The sequence below is a fragment of the Mus musculus genome, chromosome 1 (assembly GCF_000001635.26).
Source record: "Mus musculus strain C57BL/6J chromosome 1, GRCm38.p6 C57BL/6J".
Classification (NCBI taxonomy): Eukaryota; Metazoa; Chordata; class Mammalia; order Rodentia; family Muridae; genus Mus; species Mus musculus.
In genome coordinates this window covers 152,967,376-152,987,128 of record NC_000067.6, presented here as the reverse complement: position 1 = coordinate 152,987,128, position 19,753 = coordinate 152,967,376, and the positions used below count along the sequence as shown (strand labels likewise).

Sequence of the window (19,753 nt, the reverse complement as noted above, 5' to 3'; positions counted from 1 at the left end):
CCATATGACTCTTTATTGGTTTAACACAGGCTTAGTGTTGGGAAAGTCAATAGATCTCATGATGTTCTCTTGCAAAGAACCTTCTGAGAGAGATTTTGCTCAGGTTTCGAAACCTTGGGACATCTCATTTCCTCTGGTCGTTAATTCTCCATTTCCTTTGGCAGATAGGGAAATCGGAGGGAAATGTTTAGTTCATGGGAATCAAGAGATGCGATTTCTGTTCTAATTCTAACCCTGAGCTCCTTTCTGCTGCCCCATATTTTTCTCTTTTCACCCTAATTTCCTATTTATTTTCATTCTCTTGATCTTCTGCCATGTCTTTTTTGTTCTGAACGCAATTTTTAAGATGGTATAATTTGCATGAAATAAATGAGCCCATCTTCCATGTACAGCTTAATGTGTTTTGGCAAGTATTACCACATCAAGCTTGTTAAACATCTGAAAAGCACTTGGCAAGATATAAGAGTAAATATAAATATCATAAGGCATTCGGAACTAAGCACTATCAGAGAGAAACTGATCCCCCTGGGAGTTATAAGAGGACAGAAAATCCTGACTGGAAAGGTAGTCGGCTCAGAAGAAACACTGAGGCAGAAGCTTCATATTAAAAAAACAGTATCTCGGGGCTGGAGAGATGCCTCAGTGGCTAAGAGCACTTGTTGCTCTTTCAGAGGACTCAAGTTTGGTTCACCACCAGCTGTAACTCCAGCTCCCGACTTCTGGCCACCAAAGGTTCCCACACAAACATGACATACACAGACATATAAGTACAAAAATGCATGAGTTGGGACCTGAAGACCAGCTTGGTCTACATAGCAAATTCTGGGCTATATAATGAGATCTTAAGAAAAACAAAAATAGGAATAAATAAATCTATAAAATATATTATCAGCCAGGTGTGGTGGCACATGCCTTTTAACCCCAGCACTCAGGAGGCAGAGGCAGGTGATTACTATAAGTTCAAGGCTAGCCTGGCCACAGAGTAAGTAAGAACCTGAAGACCAAGCAACAACAACAATAGAAACAAGACAAAACAAAACAAAACAAAAATCTCAGTTAGGCATGACACATGTCTCTATAAGCCCAACACATGGGAGGTGGAGGCAGGGAAAGCTGGAGTTCAAGGTCATCCCAGTTACAAGAGAGTTGGAGCCCAACCTGGGATACAAGAAGCTTTTTCTTAAAACAAACAAACAGACAGACAAAAGCATTAAAAAAAAAAAACCCAAACACTAAAAAAGATAGTGATGGTTGGTCCTTAAACTTTAAAGTCAGAAATTCTTATTAAAGCATCTTGGATAATTTGGAAAAAGAAAGGCAGAAGTTGGGCTGTTGAGAAATGTGGTCTTGTCATAGAGTAGGAGGTTCTCAAGGCCAAAAGAGGTTGTCTTCTGTTACTGTGCAGGCAATAGGAAGGGGTGCTAACCTTCAACAGAGAAGAACAGCGAGGAATGGCTTAGGGAGACTGCTTTGGAATCAGTGTGAGAACTGGAGGGATGTCAGAGGAGCTTAGACAGGAATAAAGAGTCAGGGAGTCTTCAGTGGTTCACAGTAATAGAACACCCTGATCCAGCTAACTACTGTGAGAATCAGGGAGAAATGAGAGGCTACGCTGTGACAGGGGGTCTCTAGAAAGGATCAGCCAACAACCGTGAATATCAGAGGGGCTGCTGTTCATAGGTGGGAAGATGAACAGCATCGTGACTGCCTGTCCTGCGTGGAAGATGGACCAGATCTGGACCTTCCCTCTCCCAACATTCTGCAAGCAAAAAAAAGCACACACTCTTACCTAGCCAGGGAGGAAATAATTTGGGATAGGAGAATATATATAATGTGACCGTATCTTCAATCAATTGCTTAGTTTAGAAATGCCAGCTAGTGAGGCTTGAGAGACGGCTCAGAGGTAAAGAGTTCTTACTGTTCTTTCAGAGGACCTAGGTTTGGTTCCCAGCACCCACATGGCTGCTCATAATCACCTGTGACTTGTGGAGCACGCCTTTAATCCCAGCACTTGGGAGGCAGAGGCAGGTGGATTTCTGAGTTCGAGGCCAACCTGGTCTACAAAGTGAGTTCCAGGACAGCCAGGGCTATACAGAGAAACCCTGTCTCGAAAAAAAAAACAACAAAAAAAAAAAAAAAAAGAAAGAAAAGAAAAGAAAAGAAAAGAAAAGAAAAGAAAAGAAAAGAAAAGAAAAAAATCACCTGTGACTCCAGTTCTGAGGATATCTGACACCTTCTCCATGGGAACAAGAAGGCATGGGCGTGATATACATACATGCATGCTGACGAAACACTTGCATACATAAAATAAAGAAAAAGAACTCTTCGAAAAGGTAAATGGGGGTGGGGGGAGACTGGCGAGATGGCTCAGAGGGTAAGCACTCACTGACTGCTCTTCCCAAGGTCCTGACTTCAAATCCCAGCAACCACATGGTGACTCACAACCACCCGTAATGAGATCTGACACCCTCTTCTGGTGTTTCTGAAGACAGCAACAGTGTGCTTATTTATAATAATAAATAAATCTTTGGGCTGGAGTGAACAGGGACTGAGGGAGGGGGTGTTGACCGGAGCGAGCAGGGCTGACCAAAGCGAGCAGAGGTCCTAAATTCAATTCCCAACAACCACATGAAGGCTCACAACCATCTATACAGCTACAGTGTACTCATATACATAAAATAAATAAATAAATCTTTTTTAAAAAGGACAAGAAAAGATAAATATCACTACTATGATCACTAAGCTCCAGTGAGCTGGGAGCTATGATACACCCAGTCAACATGAAGAACTGGGACGCAGACAGAATGGGTGTGCTGCTCTAGATTGTACGGATGCTAAAGAGCAGAAATAAGGTCTGAAACGGGCATCGGTTCCAGAGACAAGCCCTCCCACAGTCTGCTCTAATGCTGATGACCCTGGACCTGCTAATCACTTCTCCACTCAGCTTCAACCCGAATCTCTCATTGCCTTCAGTCCCCTGGCTGAAGACAACACAAATTAGGGAGAAGTCAATGAAGATGGCTACCTATGGTATTATTTATCTTGTTCCCTGATGGTCACCAAGCAGAGCCTCAGGCCAGATGTGTATTCACAGTGATCCAGGTCACTATTGAAGAACACAGACTAGCTGCCACAAAACACTAAGGAAGGGAGTGGGGGTGGGGGGGGCACTCAATGCTCACATACGTGCTTGGAAAATTTCGACGATTGTCAACTGCTAAGTGAGGATGGAAGCCTGGCCTAAAATCCTTAGTTGCCAGAAATTCCTGGAAAAAAAATCACCAGCTATCTAACAATCTAAAAATACATTGAGAGAGACAGGAAGAAGGCAGGCTCGGACCTGGCGAAGAGAAAAGAAAACTCAAGCAGGTTTCTGATCTCCAGGCACACTGGACTTGCATGTCTTCTGTGAAGACATGAGGCCTGGCACTCTCACAAAACCAAAGCCTTGCATGGAAACAAACAGACAGAGCCTGGAGCCTTTTCAGAAAAGCCCCCACAGCCATGCGGCAGGCCTTCCCGGTCTTCTCGTTGCCTCCAGAGTAAGGCTCGGCCGCCCATACATTTAGGCAACAGATGGCGACTATCGGAATGTGTATGGAGTTGGAATGAACAACTGTTGAAGTCTGCTTACGGCATCCATTTGAAATCTGTACCAACTCTCGAAGATATTGGAATGATTTCTTATCACGTGACGATGCGTGGCTCTTGTTCCTTACATCCCTGACTCCTGATTCATGCCAGGGACTGAGGTAAAATCGCGACACAGTGTCTGCCCTTGGGATACCTATAATCTAGTCCAGTGGTTCAGAACCTTCTTAATGCTGCAGCCCTTTAATACAGTTCCTCATATTGTGGTGACCCCAACCATAAAATTATTTTCATTATAACTTCATAACTGTGATTTTGCTACTATTATGAATCATGATGTAAATATGTGATAGGAAGGATATCTGATATGTGACCCCTGTGGAAGGATTACTCAACCCCCAGTTGGGTTGTGACCCACAGGTTGAGAACCACTGCTCTAGTCATAGCTTTGCCTAAATCCCTACATGTTGCCTAAATTGGGGCATAGGAGGTCAGCTACAAAGGGACAGGTCCTAGGTACTGAGAGTTCAGGATAGCACTAAGCTATGTGTCAGGGAAAACGAAGAAGAAACAGTAAAAAATGGAGATCTGATGTTGAAGTTTTGTGTGTTCATTTTTGTTTGTCTTTTAGATTCTGGCATTTTGTTGCCTGAAGAATAATCTTTCAAGCAAAATTATACCCACTTAGGACTGGGAGTGCATTTCAGTGATAGAGCACTTGCCTAGGGTGAGCAAAACCTTGTGTTTTATTCCAGCACGTCATACACACCCACACCCTCACCCACACCCATACCCATACCCTCACCCACACCCTCACCCACACCCACACCCTCCAAGGTGCACACATATTAAACCCACTTTGAGATGATCCAGGCCATGTGTATGTATAGACAATGTAAATTATTCATTGCCTATAATAGAAAGGAGACCATATATGTCCAAATACAATTTGAGGCTTTCCAAAATATTCCTCAAGAAAAGTTATCTCATATAAAAATCTTTATATAACTGGGCTAGTAAAATGACTCAGTGGGTAAAGGTGCTTGCCACCAAGCAAGAGGACCTGAGTTCGATCTCCACATGGCGGGGCTCTACACAAATTGCCCTTTGACTTCCACTGGCACATACAAACATGCACGTGTGCTCACACTATAACTAAATAGTTTTTTTTAATTAAATCCTTATAAAATCTATATTTTGAAGTGTTCTTCAGTTATAGCTACATACCACTTGGCAGACCTAATATTGACTTCAGACACCTCTCTTTCCATGTAAGCAGCTATAGAAAAGGTCTTATGATCTTAATAAAAGGAAAATCAGGCAAATCTAGCACATGTTTAGTGATTCCTGGGCACTCAAATCACAATGGCAAGGGTGGGCATTGAATATGAGATTAAAAAAATTAAAAATAACTGTGTGGGGTGTTGTTTTTCCACAGTTGAAGCTATGTGATCTTTCTATAATTACGTATTATAGAATTATAGAACCTGCCTTTTCCACTTGAAGTGGCAGCAGCAGTATTTTGCACAAAATGAAAAAAAATTTAGTAGTTAAAAAATGTAATGTAGTATATAGTAATATGGTAGACATCAATTGTATAATAAAATTTTACCCTTGACTACAAATACTCATTTGTGTAAGATAAGAACAACATTGAGGGGGGAAGGTATATGAAATGTAAATGAAGAAAATATCTAATTAAAAAAAAGAAAACAACATTGAATTTTTATTTGTGCTACAGCTAACTTTTCCTTTTTGTGAAGCTCTGTAGCCCAGATAGGTTCCTAATTTATGATGATCCTCGTGGCTTATCTTCCCAAGGGCTGGCATCACAGGCATGCACCACCACGCCCTATGAAAAGTACCTTGCATTAGACATCTTAAACAGAAGTGTAACTACTTGTACAGACGTGCTACAAAGTACTATTCAAAAATCTTTTGATGATTCAAAAATCCACTTTACCGATGACAAAGACGCTGATTTTAAGAATACTTTTGATGAGTTGAAATAAAACTGTCTGATGAAATGCAGATGAGAAGCAATGTTTAAGACTGGCTGTGCAGTTTGGTGTTAGAGTGCTTCCAGAGTTTGTCTGAGGCCCCGGCTCATTTCCCCAGCACTACAAAGGGGAATGGCCAATGTTTATAAACCAATACATTATTTCACAGAACATACAATTTCCTAAATCCATGCAAATAGCTACACTCGTAGAATAGATTTATTTTAAATGTCACTTGTTTGCCCTGAAAATTTATGTGTGTGATGAAAAAAAATCCTTATCTGGTTTTTTTCTAATATCTTTTCAAAGAATTTGGGGTAGCTTGATTTAGAATACATAGTTAATTCATTTGTTTTCTTGGACAATTCCTGAGGAAAACCTAATAGACAGACAAAACTAGCTAAATACCAAGTTAAGAATAAAACTGTCTGATGAAATGCAGATGAGAAGCAATGTTTAAGGCTGGCTGTGCAGTTTGGTGTTACAGTTGGTTTTAGAAATTCTATAGCTTTGAGTCATTTAGCTTTGGGGTAATCAGCCCTCAGCCCTATATACCTACATTCTGATCAAGATCAAGTCAGGATCCTTGCCCCCAATCCACTATAGTGCCTCATCTGCCTATGAACTCTAAGACAAGCATCCTTAACATTCACTTGCTTCCACAGGGTGTAAAACAGCTTCCCATGCTTATCTCCTGCTTATCTCGTAGTCTAGACTTTGTGCACTCAGCATTCAGATAAAAGAAACAAAAACAAAACAGTGTTTCAATGCCACCCATCTTCAGGACTTCAGTCCTCCTGCTTGTGGTGATTTCTCTCTTGTTAGAATGGCTTTCTCCGCTGCCCTCCCCCTCCCAAGTGTCTATCTGCATCCTCCCCTTCCCAAGGTCCAACTCAAATCTGCTTCATTCAGTTCCACTGTTTCAAAGAGAAACACATCTCTGTTTCATAATCCTAACTAGCACCGATCCTTCTGAATGAGGGAGAGAGGTTCCCACGGGAATCTTGATGAGATCATGGCTAACAACAGAACAGAAACAGCTAACTCTAACTAAAACACTGCCTGTGCCAGGTAATCTACTCACTTTAAGTATGTTATTGAATTTGGTCTTCACAAGAACCTCATGAAGTTGGCTTAACATTAGAGTCTATAGATAAAGAAGCTACGGCCAGGGATATAACGTAACCAAGGTGGCTCAGGTGTGAGGGATCAAGTTGAGAAACGGGACATAGCTATATGCTGCCTACCTACCTTGGTAAAGACTAGCAGAAAAATGACCAGCTGTGAGCAGGAAGACAGATGTGAAAGCCTACGTGTTTAGTTGGGGGTGGTAGTGATGGAGAAGCATTAAGCAGGTAGAGATCTAATCAAGTGAGAACACAGATTGGGGTGAAGGTGGGATCTTAAGATTCTTCTCTCCCCTGGGTCAGTGTCAAGGTTCTAAAGAAATGTACATTGGCCAAATATAATATAAAGTTTATTCATTATGGGTACTTAATCTCTTCTTAAATAATAACAGGCCTGTCACATCTTCACAATTGACCAGGTACACTTTGAAGAATAGCCAATTCACTTACTGCACTGTCAGAACTGGACTTTGCACATGATCAATAAAGCTCTATTAAACAAATGTCCACAAACCATTAGTCCTCTAATAAGTAGATAGTTGTCAAAAATATTTAGGAAGATATTTATCCAACATTTAAAAATTAATTCTGCACCATCACTTCCTTTGTAACACTTTGATGTATAGTTTGTTTTTAAGTTGCCCATCTCCCTCAACCAGGAGATAAACAAGTACTAAGGGAAGAGACTTTATCCTTGTTTTAACGTAGTATTGCTGGCAACTTAAACAATGCCAAACACATAGAGATGACCGAGTAAATATCCATGAAGTGAATATTTGAAAAAGAATCTGCTTTGAGGTCGTTCGCCAGACCATTGTGGGTCGCCATCTTTCTGACCAGGGCTCAGTCCCAGTTAGCAAATGGGCACTGTCTCATTTCCTTCCTTCATGGCTCAAAACATTCATGTTTCGAGAACACAAAGAAAAGGAAGGGCTTTGCTGAACATCTTGGAAGGTAGGCAGATGATGGAGAAAGATTAATGAAAAAAAAAAAGAAATAAGAGGAAGACATGATTGCTCCTTGGTAAGGTGGAGGAGAAGGTTTATGGTAGATAAAAGGGAGAGCATAGCCAGAGGCATCCAGAAGAGTCCAGAGTGAACACGGCCAGACTGAGCCAGGTCATGTGAGGGGAGATGGGAAGGGAACGCTGAAGAGGAGCTGCTGACCAAGAAGCAGCTTGGGCCAAGACACTGGTTTAGGCAAAATGGCTGAGTTATATAGGGGTCAGAGAAACTAGGGGAAAGGAGAAAGCCAAGCCCAGTCCTGGGGCTGGAGAAATTTAGGGTAGGGAATAGGGTATGCCAGCCAGGAAGACTCTGTAACAGGGAGATACTGAGAGATGCTGGGAGCACCTGGAGGCCAGTGTCCACTTTGGTACACTACTAGGCACCCGTTAGCCATCTGTCCCATGTTTGAGACCTAACCAAAGAGCTCTCTGAGAAGCACAGCGGGTCACTCCTCCTCAGTTCTCTACTGGGCCTCTGTCCTCAGCAGCTTGCCCTCCCTGCCAGCTGGCATCCCTCCACCCACTCACGCTACCACCCTCCTTTATTGCAGGTCACCATCATCTTCTGTTCCTCTCACATCTCTACATTGCTCTTATGCGGAATCGAGGCGAGTCTATGGACGGCCTCCTCCAATCTGTTGTCCATCTTTAAAGAGCAAATGACCTACACGTTGCAATACATTCCTGGCTCTGTATTAGGAAACATGGGAATTAAAAATAAAGTTTCTCTCTTACAGATATCATTATATTTCCTGTCACATACAAAGACCTGAATCTAAATCCAAGATTTTACTATTTTGTGTGTGTAATGTTGGCCAAGTTACATAATTCCTTACCAGTGGGTCTCTTCATCTTATAACATGGACCTATTCTGAGAATTAAACATAATGCAATGGGCAAGAACATTCAGTGTAAGTAGACATTAAGCAAGACATGAGTTTTCTCTTTGTCCTTGAAGTTCTCTTTGTCTTGAGAGTCTACAAGGCACAGTGAACAAGGAAACTTGAGGTTCCACAGAACAGCACAGTACAGGCCCATCACCATTTAACAACTGCAGTGCCCAGGGCTTGGAATAGATCGGTGACTCCAGGCAGTGCCCTACGACAGCAGTGTCAAGGGGGTCGGGAGCACTGCTGGTTTCTCTGTGTTTATGACTCAGAAGTTAGGAAGTAGGGTGAGCTGTGTCCCATCACTGTTAAAAGAGTTATTAGAAAAGACTAGAAATGCATGCCAGTGCATACCTAGAATTCAACCTCTTTAAAGGCAGAGGCATAGGGATGAAGAGATCAAGGTTCTTATTCTGAGCCACATAAGAAGTTCTATAGTAGCCTAGGTCAAAAAAGAAGGGAAAGCAACTAGAGCAGAGGGAAGGAGAAGAAGAGAAGGGAAAAGAAAAAAAAAAATATCCACGAAGTCAGTCAGTCTTGGAAACAGAGACATACACATCTTAATGTTCAAAATGAGGAAAAGCCACAAACCAAGGTCCCTGTCTGTCTTAGTTATTGTTCTACTGTTGTGAAGAGACACCATGACCAAGGCAACTCTTCTAAAAGAAGAATTGGGGGCTGGCTTAGTTTCAGAGGTTCAGTTCATTATCAACACAGCAGGGAACATGGGAGTACATGTGGCACTCAAGCAGTAGCTGAGAGCTACATTCTGATCTACAGGGAGAGGGAGGGGGAGGGAGGGAGGGAGGGAGGGAGGGAGGGAGACTGGGGTTTGGCATGGGCCTTTGAAACCTCAAAGCCCACTCCCAATGACACAGTTCCTCCAGCAAGGCCACACCTCCTAATGCTTCTAATCCTTTCAAATAGTGCCACTCCTTGGTGACTAAGCATTCAAATACACAAGCCTACAGAACTGTTCTTATTCAAACTACCATTCCATCACACCCTAATCTCATCACCATCTCTCAGCCCTCTTTTCCTAATGAGGAGCTGGGACTTTGAAAACATCCTACTCTGCCTCCTCTCACATGGCCATCAGACAGCAGAGCACACCATCACTGCACATGATTTCCAGCCAGCTGCAGTCTAATTGCCTCAAAAACACTAACCGACTAATTCTAATGCTAGTTATACAAGCTATGCTTAAAATCCTAATTGAAGACTCTTAGCTTCTACATAAAAGGTCATGATTTGGTAAACATGAATAATTAAATACAGGGCCTGCAAGATGGCTCTGTGGGTAAAGGTGCTTTTGCCACCAAACCTGATGATCTGGATTCCTTCCCAGGGACCCATGTGGAAAACTGAGAGAACTAACTGACTCCTGCAAGTTGTCCTCCAATCCCCTCTCTTGCATCATGGTACAAGTAAACACACACGCGAGCGCACACGCACGCACACACACACACATGTGCACACACACATACACACACTAAATAATAAGTAAATTTAATGAAAAACTTTAAATACATAAAATAACTCAGACTAGGAATCTCAACCCAGATGAACCAAAGGCATTATGTAATAAATCTGAAGGGAAGCAAATATGTTCAAAACTGAAGGAGGAAAAACTTCCTCTCTAAGACAAAGATGAACACTCCAGTTATATGAGGGCAAATTTCAACTATATAATGCTCAGACATTTGGAACATTTGGGAGACCATTTAGAACAGCATGTGACATGCTTCTCTTCTTACTTTTTCATGGAGTTGAGAGACCCACAGCGTGAGGTCTTCCTCGTGTTCTGACTCAGGAGAGGCAACACCCCAAATCACTCATGAAAAGTGGTCTTGATGCAAACCGCAAGAGGACGTTTATTCCAGGCGCGCCCTGGAGTCCACAGTCGTACACCACGTAGGAGTAGAGGACCATGGCACCCCGAGTAGCTGGGAGAAGGGGTGTTTAAAGGAAAAAAACCACACACAACTCGGGGGGTGGGGAGGGCATTGTTGGAAAATACCAAAAATACCAGTTAAGAGTCACAAGGAAGTGCAAAGTCACAAGAGTCACAAGGAATACCTGGTAATTGCATAGGTTATTTCTCAAGACAGTTTCGATGAGCCCCTAACAATAGCACATTTGCATAGCAGGTTCCAAGAGTGGGTCAGAGTGACTTTCTTTGAACGAACACTCCCTGAACCCAGGAAACAGGTGGGTGGAGGAATATCGCTATCTGTTTTATGATTAGCATGCCTTGGAGCATTGAGTCACAAAGGTCACATTCTCAAGCCTAGGCCTAAAGGCCTAGTTTTTTTTTTTTTTTGTTGTTGTTTTTATGTTATACTTTTTCAAAGTCTTATTTATTCATTTATTTACTTATATTTTTTGAGACAGGATCTCACTAAGCAGCCCCAGCTGACCTGTAGCACTCTGGTAGACCAACCTGTCCTCAAACCAACAGAGCTCTGCCTGCTTCTGCCTCCAGAGAGCTGGGATCAAAGGCATGTACCACCCACCATGCCTGGCTATGAAGTCAGTATTGCCAGGATTAAAGGTGTGCCCCACAGCATCAAGTACATTCCTCTCTTTTAAAAAGCCATCCACAGCTATAAAAGATGTAAGTGCACGGTGACTTTGTGGGGGTGAGGAACAAGAAGTTAGTGATGAGCAGAGCAGAAGTCATGTCAGACATGCAGTAATAAGCCACAGACATGCTAGTTACAAAGCCTATGTCACCAGCTGGGATGCCACAAAACATGTTATTATACATTGAGGTCTCAAAGCGCTTAAGGGTCTCAGTATGGATTGGGCTATGTTAAGGCTAAGTAAAACAACCTGGTGGGCTCACCCAGAGGCAACACAGAGATCAACGTTCAGGAGCTCAGATTTTTTCATGACTTCAGCTGAGCTTTCTAACAATGAAGCTGCCCAGCAATGGGAGTGGACTGGGGGTGAGCTGAGGTTGTGGAAGGTATCCAGTAAGTGAGCGCATGACCTCTGGACTCTCTTCCAACTGCAGATCTTATTATTTTCTGTTTCTGCAGAGCCTCTCTCTGCCCTTTTATCATCTGTTCCAATGAGAGACTCCAGAAAAGTGAGGAAAAGCCACGGCTGAGGTCAGGCATGGAAATCTGGCCCAAGGTGTAGTTTTCTTGCCAGCACTCAGGAAGGATGGCTTGTCATGTGACACTGTCCTCAGAACCTTCCAACCAGTAACAGGACCTGCCTCTGCTGCAAGAAACCGACACTGCAGGGACCAGCAGGACCCAACAAGAGTTTGAAGTTAATCCAGGTCCTCTGTCCTCAGAGCACAGACCATTTCTTTTCATATCCCTTTGTTCTGACAATTAATCATCCCACAGTGATGTCAAAAAGACGGGATGGCTTGCAGCATCCTGAGAGGCAATCGCCAATCCTTCTTTGCCTTTGAGCCCTCTTCTCTGTCTAGTCACCTGGGCAATTAGGCTTTCACTGTGACAGCGAGATGGCCCAGGCATGACGTCTGACCACAAACATTGGCTAATATTACCTCTATCTATCAAGCACTTACTAGGAACCAGTCACTAACGCAGTGCACTTAGGATTGCCAGATGTGAAATTATGAGCTATAACCCTAATATCTGTGGAGGGGACATGCCTACCCAAGTGCAGCTAGTCAGAGTTTCATAGGCACAATGGCTTCTGATTACTGTAATGAAAGAGGCTAGCTAGGGGACTTAAAAGAGGTGGCAAAGATGACAGGGACAGATGGGCTGGGGAAGATGGAAGCGGGTGTGGGGAAAGCAGGGTGATGCAGGGAGGAAATGAGCCCATTCCATAAAGGGAAATACCAACTTTCTTGTCCCTGGAGTTGACATCATGGATGCGTTGGTGATGTATACTGTATGCCCCCACGTCTAATCCCTGTATCCTACACTGCTTTGTGATTTTGCAGAGATTGCACTAAAACACTGGGGACAGACAAGCTGAATAGGTACACATTACTTCATGAGTTCCTTACATCAGCCAGTGAGGTAGGTGGTATAGTCAGCTTACAGGGTGCGTGGAGAAACAGGTTATCGAGTGAATCTCTGTGGAGCCTCTTGCCATTTAACATGTGAAGGAGGTCACTCAGTGAACATTTTGCCAGGCACATACTCATTTCTTATCTCTCTTTCCACCTTCCAGCTTTGTCAGAACTGAAGAAATATGTTCTTTTTTTTTTCTTTAAGCAAAGTGTTCATAAATCACAATAGACTGAAGTAAACTGATTTGCATCTAAAAGAAATCGTGTGTAAGTGCAGGTATGCACCTGACTAGGGTAGGGCAAGTGCAGGGTTCTAGTTAAAGCAGCTGGGTTCTGATCTACCAGTCATTACCCCTTCCCCTTCCCCCTCCCCCACCCCCCATTCACTTTCAAGAGTTCAGATCCCAAAGGAAACCACAAAGGGCTAATCAAGAGGGGCTCCCCAAGTCTCAAGGCACCCCAGCAGGTCTTCGAAATGAATATTCATAGTCATATGACTTACTGAGAAACTGAGGTAGGGAGCTTAAATGCTCTGGTCCGAGCTCTGGGAGAATGCTTTACCCACTACATTTAAATGCAAATGTTAACAACGCTGCACAGAAAAGTTGATTTAAAGCAGCAGGAAGGGAGGATTAAGGGACAGACAAAAGGATTTTATTTTAATTTCATACAGAGTTTAAAGTCAAGTCAAACAAGCCAAGAATTCAAATGCTTCTTCCACGGGACCCATTTTTGCCACCAAACAGGATTTGTTTAATTATTTTCCTGCTCTTGTGAAGCAATGGAAAGAAAATGTTGCCTTTGTTGATGGAGGGCACCTGTAGTGTGGCAGGGATATAACTCAGTTGCTAAAATACTTGCCTAGCCTGCAAGAAGCTTGAGTTGGCTTTCCAGTACCACAAACCCTGTGTGGTGGTGCACGCCTGCGACCCCAGCCCTTGGTTGTTAGAAACAGAAGGGTCAAAAGTTTAAGCTCATTCTCAGCTACGCTAACAAGTTTGAAGCCAGACTGGGTATCGTGCTAGCCCACCATTAAAACAAAGCAAAAGAGCAAAACAAGACAAAAAAGGCTAGTTGGAGGGTTAGTAGAATCAGTCAGTTCCTAGACTGGACCCTTATTCTGAATGTGTGAGAATGTTCGGTGGTTTCAGCCCCCAAGTTGGAAATCATTGATGCAGGAGCATCTCACTAGTCGGAACATAAAGACAATGGGCAATGTTTTGTGTCAAGGAAGAATGGTCTCTTGTGTCCAGTGGGAGCTGCCCTGGAGGGATGCCTCAGAGATGGCCAGTGATGAAAGAAGGGAAGGGCCATAAATCCTGGGCTCCTGAGGCCAGGCCCACGCAAACATGTCACCCCTTGCTAAAAAGTGGAAGCATTATGCTGTCTGTGCAGACTGTCCCCATACCAGCCCCCACTGCAACTCAAAGCATCCGGCAAGCAAATAAAACAGCAAGAGGAAGACTGAGCTGGGAGAAAGGGGAAGACAGAAGCGGTTCTGTTGCTGCTGAAAGGGTCTCCCTTTGACATAACACAAGACAAGGCTGAGAGTATCAATAAATCAAGATAGGTGGCAAATTGCTGATTACTAAAGCCAAGAGAGGCTCATAGTTACTCTACAGTTCCCAAGCGCATTCTGTTCACTTTCGTATCTGTTTTGAATTTTACAAAATGGCCTTTTTTTGGGGGTGGGGGTGGGTGGGAACAGGGTCTCAATATGTAGCTCTGATTAACCTGGAACTCACTACGTACCAGGCTGGCCTTAAACTCATATAGAGCCACCTGCCTCTGCATCCCTAAAACTGGCTTTATTCTTTTATTTTATTATCTTTTATCCTTTTTATTCTGTATCATTGTAAGAGCTCACCTTCCATACTTAAATGAAACACAGAAAATATGTGGCAGAAACAGCTAGCCTTGCCAGTGAACAAGGGCATTTATTTCCCACTGCCATTAAAGACTGGAGAGTAGGGCAGTATTCTGGGTGTCCAGGAGGGGTGTGGCTAGGTAAGTAAGGATGTTTCAACATGGACAAGAGTTCATTGACTTGGAATCTCAGCAAAACACATTTAAAAATAACCACCTTTTTGGTAAAATACCAGGAAAGTTGACACTTCTAAGCCAGCCCTGATAGTACATGCCTGCAGTCACAGTACTGGGGAGACTGAGGCAGGAGAATCAAGAATTCAAGATAAGTTTCAGCTACATGTAGCCACCCTGACTCAAAAAAGAAAAAAACAAAACAAAAGAATAGAAAACAAAATCGATAATTTCAGAATTCAGGAAGTTCCACTCTTGATGCTTGTAGACTTGGCTCAGTGACATTAAGAACAAAACCGAGGGGCCATCAAGATGGCTCAGCATCTGCCCACAACCTGATATCCTGATTTTGCTACCAAGGACCCACATGATGAAAGGAGAGAAATGGCTTCTGAACGTTGTTTTTTTTTTGACCTTCAGAAATACACAGTACTGACGGGAAGAGAAGCCAGGCTTTTTATGGGGTTGCTGGGTTGGGCAGACTTTGGTAATTTCCCAAGAGTCATGAATCTAGTATTTATTTTTAAAAAATAAACAAATAAAGATTGTTTCTTGTATGAGGTAGAGATCAGTGGTCAGTGTGTCCTTAGAGCCACCCGGTCACTATAGTGCATCTGTTCCCTCTGGCCCCTCCAATGGGAGCAGGAAGCTTGGGAAACGCAGGCACTATACACTATTGAAAGAGTAAGAAAGAGGGGAAAGAATAGGCTATAGATTACGGTCTTAGAATTTATCAGCTCTTTGTCCCTGAGGTCCCTGACTAGTCTCAGCTCTGAGACTCTGCAAAACATCCTTCTTCCTGAACATCTTTCCCAGAGTATAGCTGATAAACTCATAACACTAAGCATATGAACGCTGCCCTGCAAAGTTCCAAAGACAGCACATTTTAACAACACACCAGTTACTAGACTGTTTTCATAAATGGGGAGTTGTTTAGCAATTTAATCCACCAAACTGGCCAAATAATCAAGATGTCAGTGTATTTCAGCATGCAGGTATCATTGTATGCCTAATCTGATACATACAGTGAGAGCCAACCACAACATCACTACTAAGCCAAGCTCAGTAGTAGGTCATCCAGTACACATCAGGCCCTGTCAGAATGCTGCTGCATGTACTGGGGATACCATTTCAAAGAGATACAGACTATGAGAAGAGGTTAAAAGATGATCCTGGGCACCAAGAAAGCTAGAAGTGCCATGGCTATCAGTGAAAGGAAGCCAATAGAGAAGGCTGGGGTAGACAGAGTAGCTGGCTTCAGTTGTGTGTGTGTCTCACAAGTAGAAGACAAACTAGAACATCACTTTTTACGTCAAGAAAAAGAACTAAGGCCAATACATGGGAGTCTTAGGAAAACCAGTATCAACCCTAGAAGGAAACATTCTGGAAAAAGTACAATTCTGCCAAGCACTGTTTGGTGTTATGTAATAGTTTCTTCAGAAATTGAAACATACTACTCCTGCAAGGAAGTGCCTAAAGCAGAAAGGTAAACAACTCAAAAGCTTCAGGAAGTTCCTGAAACTGACCAGATTCACTAGGCTCCTCCCTCCTAGAGTATGCAATAAAAAGTTAAGTATTCCTTTCAGATGTAGGCATCCAAGCTGCAAAGAAGACTAAACCAGGTGCTGGGATGAAGCAGAAACCAGTGGAGCTGCCTGGAAAAAGTTTAGACCAGCTGAGGGACCTGGAAAGGACATGCTCCAACCATTGGGCTACCTACAGGTTGTTCAGTATATTCCAGGTTCCCAGCTTGTGAACTGCTATGCTGAGGTAAGCTTTGGGATACAGCTGTCTTTGAGTCATTTCTGCTCTTACAACTAATCCTTCTCCCATAATCCTGTAACCCCAATAAAATCCCATTTAAAAACCCAATTGGTTCACCAAGTTGGACTTTGGTGGTTTCTATACTTAGTCTGTTGTGGGCTTCCTATCTGGGGTGAGTAGACATGTGTGTTGCATACCCCCAGGAGAAGTTTTGTCATACAACATTTGGCTCCTTGGGAAAACAGTGCTTTTTCTGAAGCTGACAGACCTTGAGTAGAGAGTGGATAGACCCTTGGGAAGCTATTTTATAGAGGACTCCAGGATTAGATGCATAGCCACATGGTTTTTGCTATCTTCCGAGAGAGACTTCTGTGATTTCATCTAAAGATGAAAACTGACAAGCCACCAGGCATTTTTGTTACCATTGTTTGTCTTGATCATTTGTGTGACGCTAAGGACATAATTTACAAAGCTTGCCTTTGCCTCGTGCTATGCACAGAAAACCTTTTTCAAACTGTGAATGAATCAATCTCACTCCTCTCTCCTCCTGAAACCCATGATTACCACGCTGAGCACCCATGCCACGGTGAATGCTGCATCTGCCTAAAGCATCCCATGGGCAGCACCAGCTTTCAGCCCCACCCTCGATACCTTGCCACTCAGTTACGCACTGAGCTCCCAGGCAGGACCCTCCCTCCCTGCCCATCCTCCGGAAGACTTCATTCTGTGAGGAGGTTCCTCTTCCTGGAAGCCATTTTGTCTTTTGTTTGTGTGTAGTTACATTTATTTGGGGCACACACCTATGAGGAGGTTGGAGGATAACTGTTCTTTCTATTTTGAGGGTCCTGGGGTTTGAATTCAGGTTGACAGTTGGCAGCAAGAGCCTTTACCAGTAGAGTCTTTTCCTCGGGTCTTGTTTTTGTTTGTCTGTTGATAGTTTCACTCTGTACCTCAAGGCTAGCCTCATATCCAGTATGTAGCCCAGTCTGGCATCAAATTCATGGCAACTCTCCTAACTCAGCCTCCCAAATGCTGGGATTACAGCCACGAGTCATCAGACTAACCCGAGCATTCTCATTTTGTAGCAAGAATTATCTAATCTTTGAAGTCCTTGAATCACTGGCACCTTGTATTGGCTGTCTTGTTTTCTAACGTGGTCTTACTTGAATGTCTGCTCCCCTGTATTTCTTTGCTGCCAGACGATTGTCTTTTCTCTAACTACTTGTTGTACCTAAATACTGGGATTCTGAATGCCATTCATTTGTGAAATATTCATTGTACCTTCCATGAGCCTCAGAGTGCTGTGCTAGGTACACAAAAAAAGTCAGATGATCCTGGCAAGGTCCCAAGTCCGAGAGGGAGAATGAAGTAGAGGCATAAATAGCTACAACCAACGGCAAGATGTGCTAAGTGTTATAAGGGAGGTACAAGCCAAGTGCTATGAAGGCTCAGAGGGAGGTGAGAGGCTGCAGAGCCGCAGATGCCTGCCAGAGGAGCTTGCAGACTCGTGATGCAAAGGATGCTGTGTTTTAAACCTTCCAGTGTAAGGGATGGAAGTTCTGAGCTTAAAAAAGGAGAGCTGAGAGCCTAGAAAGGACTAAGTTCTGAGAAAGTATATCCATGTTCAATAGTGCATGGGTGCCCGACAAGGACCAGAGCTAATCAGGATCCAGCATAAGCCAAATGCTAGAAAATTATCCCTCTTGTACCCTTCATCATTTGCCCAGTTGGCCAGAGAAATTACAGTTGTGACATTGGAACTACACTTGCTGCCTAAGTGAATCTTTTTAGGGACTCAGACAGACTGGAAATTGTTCACTAAATGTATTCTGTAGGTAATGGCCTTGTACAGCACTTCCTACACAAGGACCCTTCAGACTTCCATTCCAACCGCCACAGGTAGAAAGCCTATCTCTATAAAGGTCCATTTTAGATCTTTGTGTTTCTCAGGTTCGTTATAACTGCCCAATTCTACTGTTTTAATGCAAACACATTTATAAAGTAATGTGCCTGTGAGTGAACCCGGCTTTGTGCTTGTCGCTCCATTAATGAATACTAACATTTTAATTCCAAAAAACTTTCAATCATCACAAAATAGTACCCTCATTTTATATTGTTTTCAACCATTCCAAAAAAAAAAAAAAGTAAAAGGCACTCTTAGCTTTCTCACCCCTTACAAAAGCAGGCAGGCGGTAGGCCACATTTGGCCACAGGCTGCTGTGTGCCAACCTCTGAGTTACAGGGATCACCCTGTGTTACAAAAGGGAAAGTCAGGGCTCTGACAAAAAGTAAGAGTATTTGCAAACCAATCATCAGATGAGCTGTTATGTTAAAGAGAGGGAAAGCCTCAGGGAGGCAGCTCTGTCAGTGAACTGCTCAGGGTGCAAGCAGGAAGGTTCAACCCTAGATCTCATATAATCAAGCTAGGTAGGCAAGGTAGACAGGCAAGCAGACGTTTGGCACTTACTAGGCAGGCCTACTCCAGTCTACTCAGCGAGCTCCAGACCAAGGATGGCACCATTTCAATGAACTAGGCCACTGACAGCACCCGACTTCTACACTTAAGCACACACACATGCATACGAACACACATGCTCACACACATGTAATACATATATATTACATTACATATACATTAATATATACATAGAATATACACACATAGGGAGGCATACACACACACACACAAAGAGAATTTTAATAAGGGAGAAAAAATAATATATTTACCCACTTTTTATCAACATTGTTTCCAGCAGGGAAAAGTCATGTATTATACATCAACGCTGACTCCCTGGAGCAAAACAAGTAAATAACTTTTTAATGATGCTTAGCAAGATTGGCTCATAGTAAGTAAAGTAATTGTGACTTGAATTTATATGTATGCGATTTTATTGTCTTAGTTTTAGTTTATAATGAATGACACTATCTAAACTTTAAAACACTGCTTTATTCTAAAGACCTTGTACTTTAGCCTATGAGTCATGTGCTTCTAAATATTTATCAGCACATAAATACTTTCAAAAAAAACAGCATGGATAGTTATTGATGTAGCTCAATCTCAGCACACCATGGAATGAATATTCCACTTCTCTGTGGGTACAAAGAAGAAGTTTTGGGGAAATTGTTGAAATATATGTATTGTGAAGTTCAGCCCCTCACTGGAGTGTCATTTAGTTGAGTCTTTAAAGGGGTAGAATAATAAGTTTTACAGCAATAGAAAACAAATTTTATACCAAGGATGGGAATATATTATTTGTTTAAGGCCCCCAGGACAAATTAACAAGTGTTAAAGGAAAGGTCTTCAAACTATTTGCTTTCAAGTTAAGTGGAGA

General features: G+C 42.8%; 1 protein-coding gene across 4 annotated transcripts in view; it reads right to left on the bottom strand.

The window, feature by feature from the left end:
* Nmnat2 (nicotinamide nucleotide adenylyltransferase 2) overlaps nucleotides 1-19,753 on the bottom strand; it is a 164,486-nt gene that overhangs the window by 132,138 nt on the left and 12,595 nt on the right. The window contains exon 2 of one of the 4 annotated variants that reach the window (XM_006529455.4): nucleotides 19,153-19,212. The exons of the other annotated variants lie outside the window; for them this stretch is intronic. Within the exon in view, the coding sequence (XP_006529518.1) occupies nucleotides 19,153-19,165 (13 nt within the window). The 5' untranslated portion in view covers nucleotides 19,166-19,212. The remainder of the gene's footprint in view (nucleotides 1-19,152; nucleotides 19,213-19,753) is intronic. 4 annotated transcript variants of the gene reach the window in all.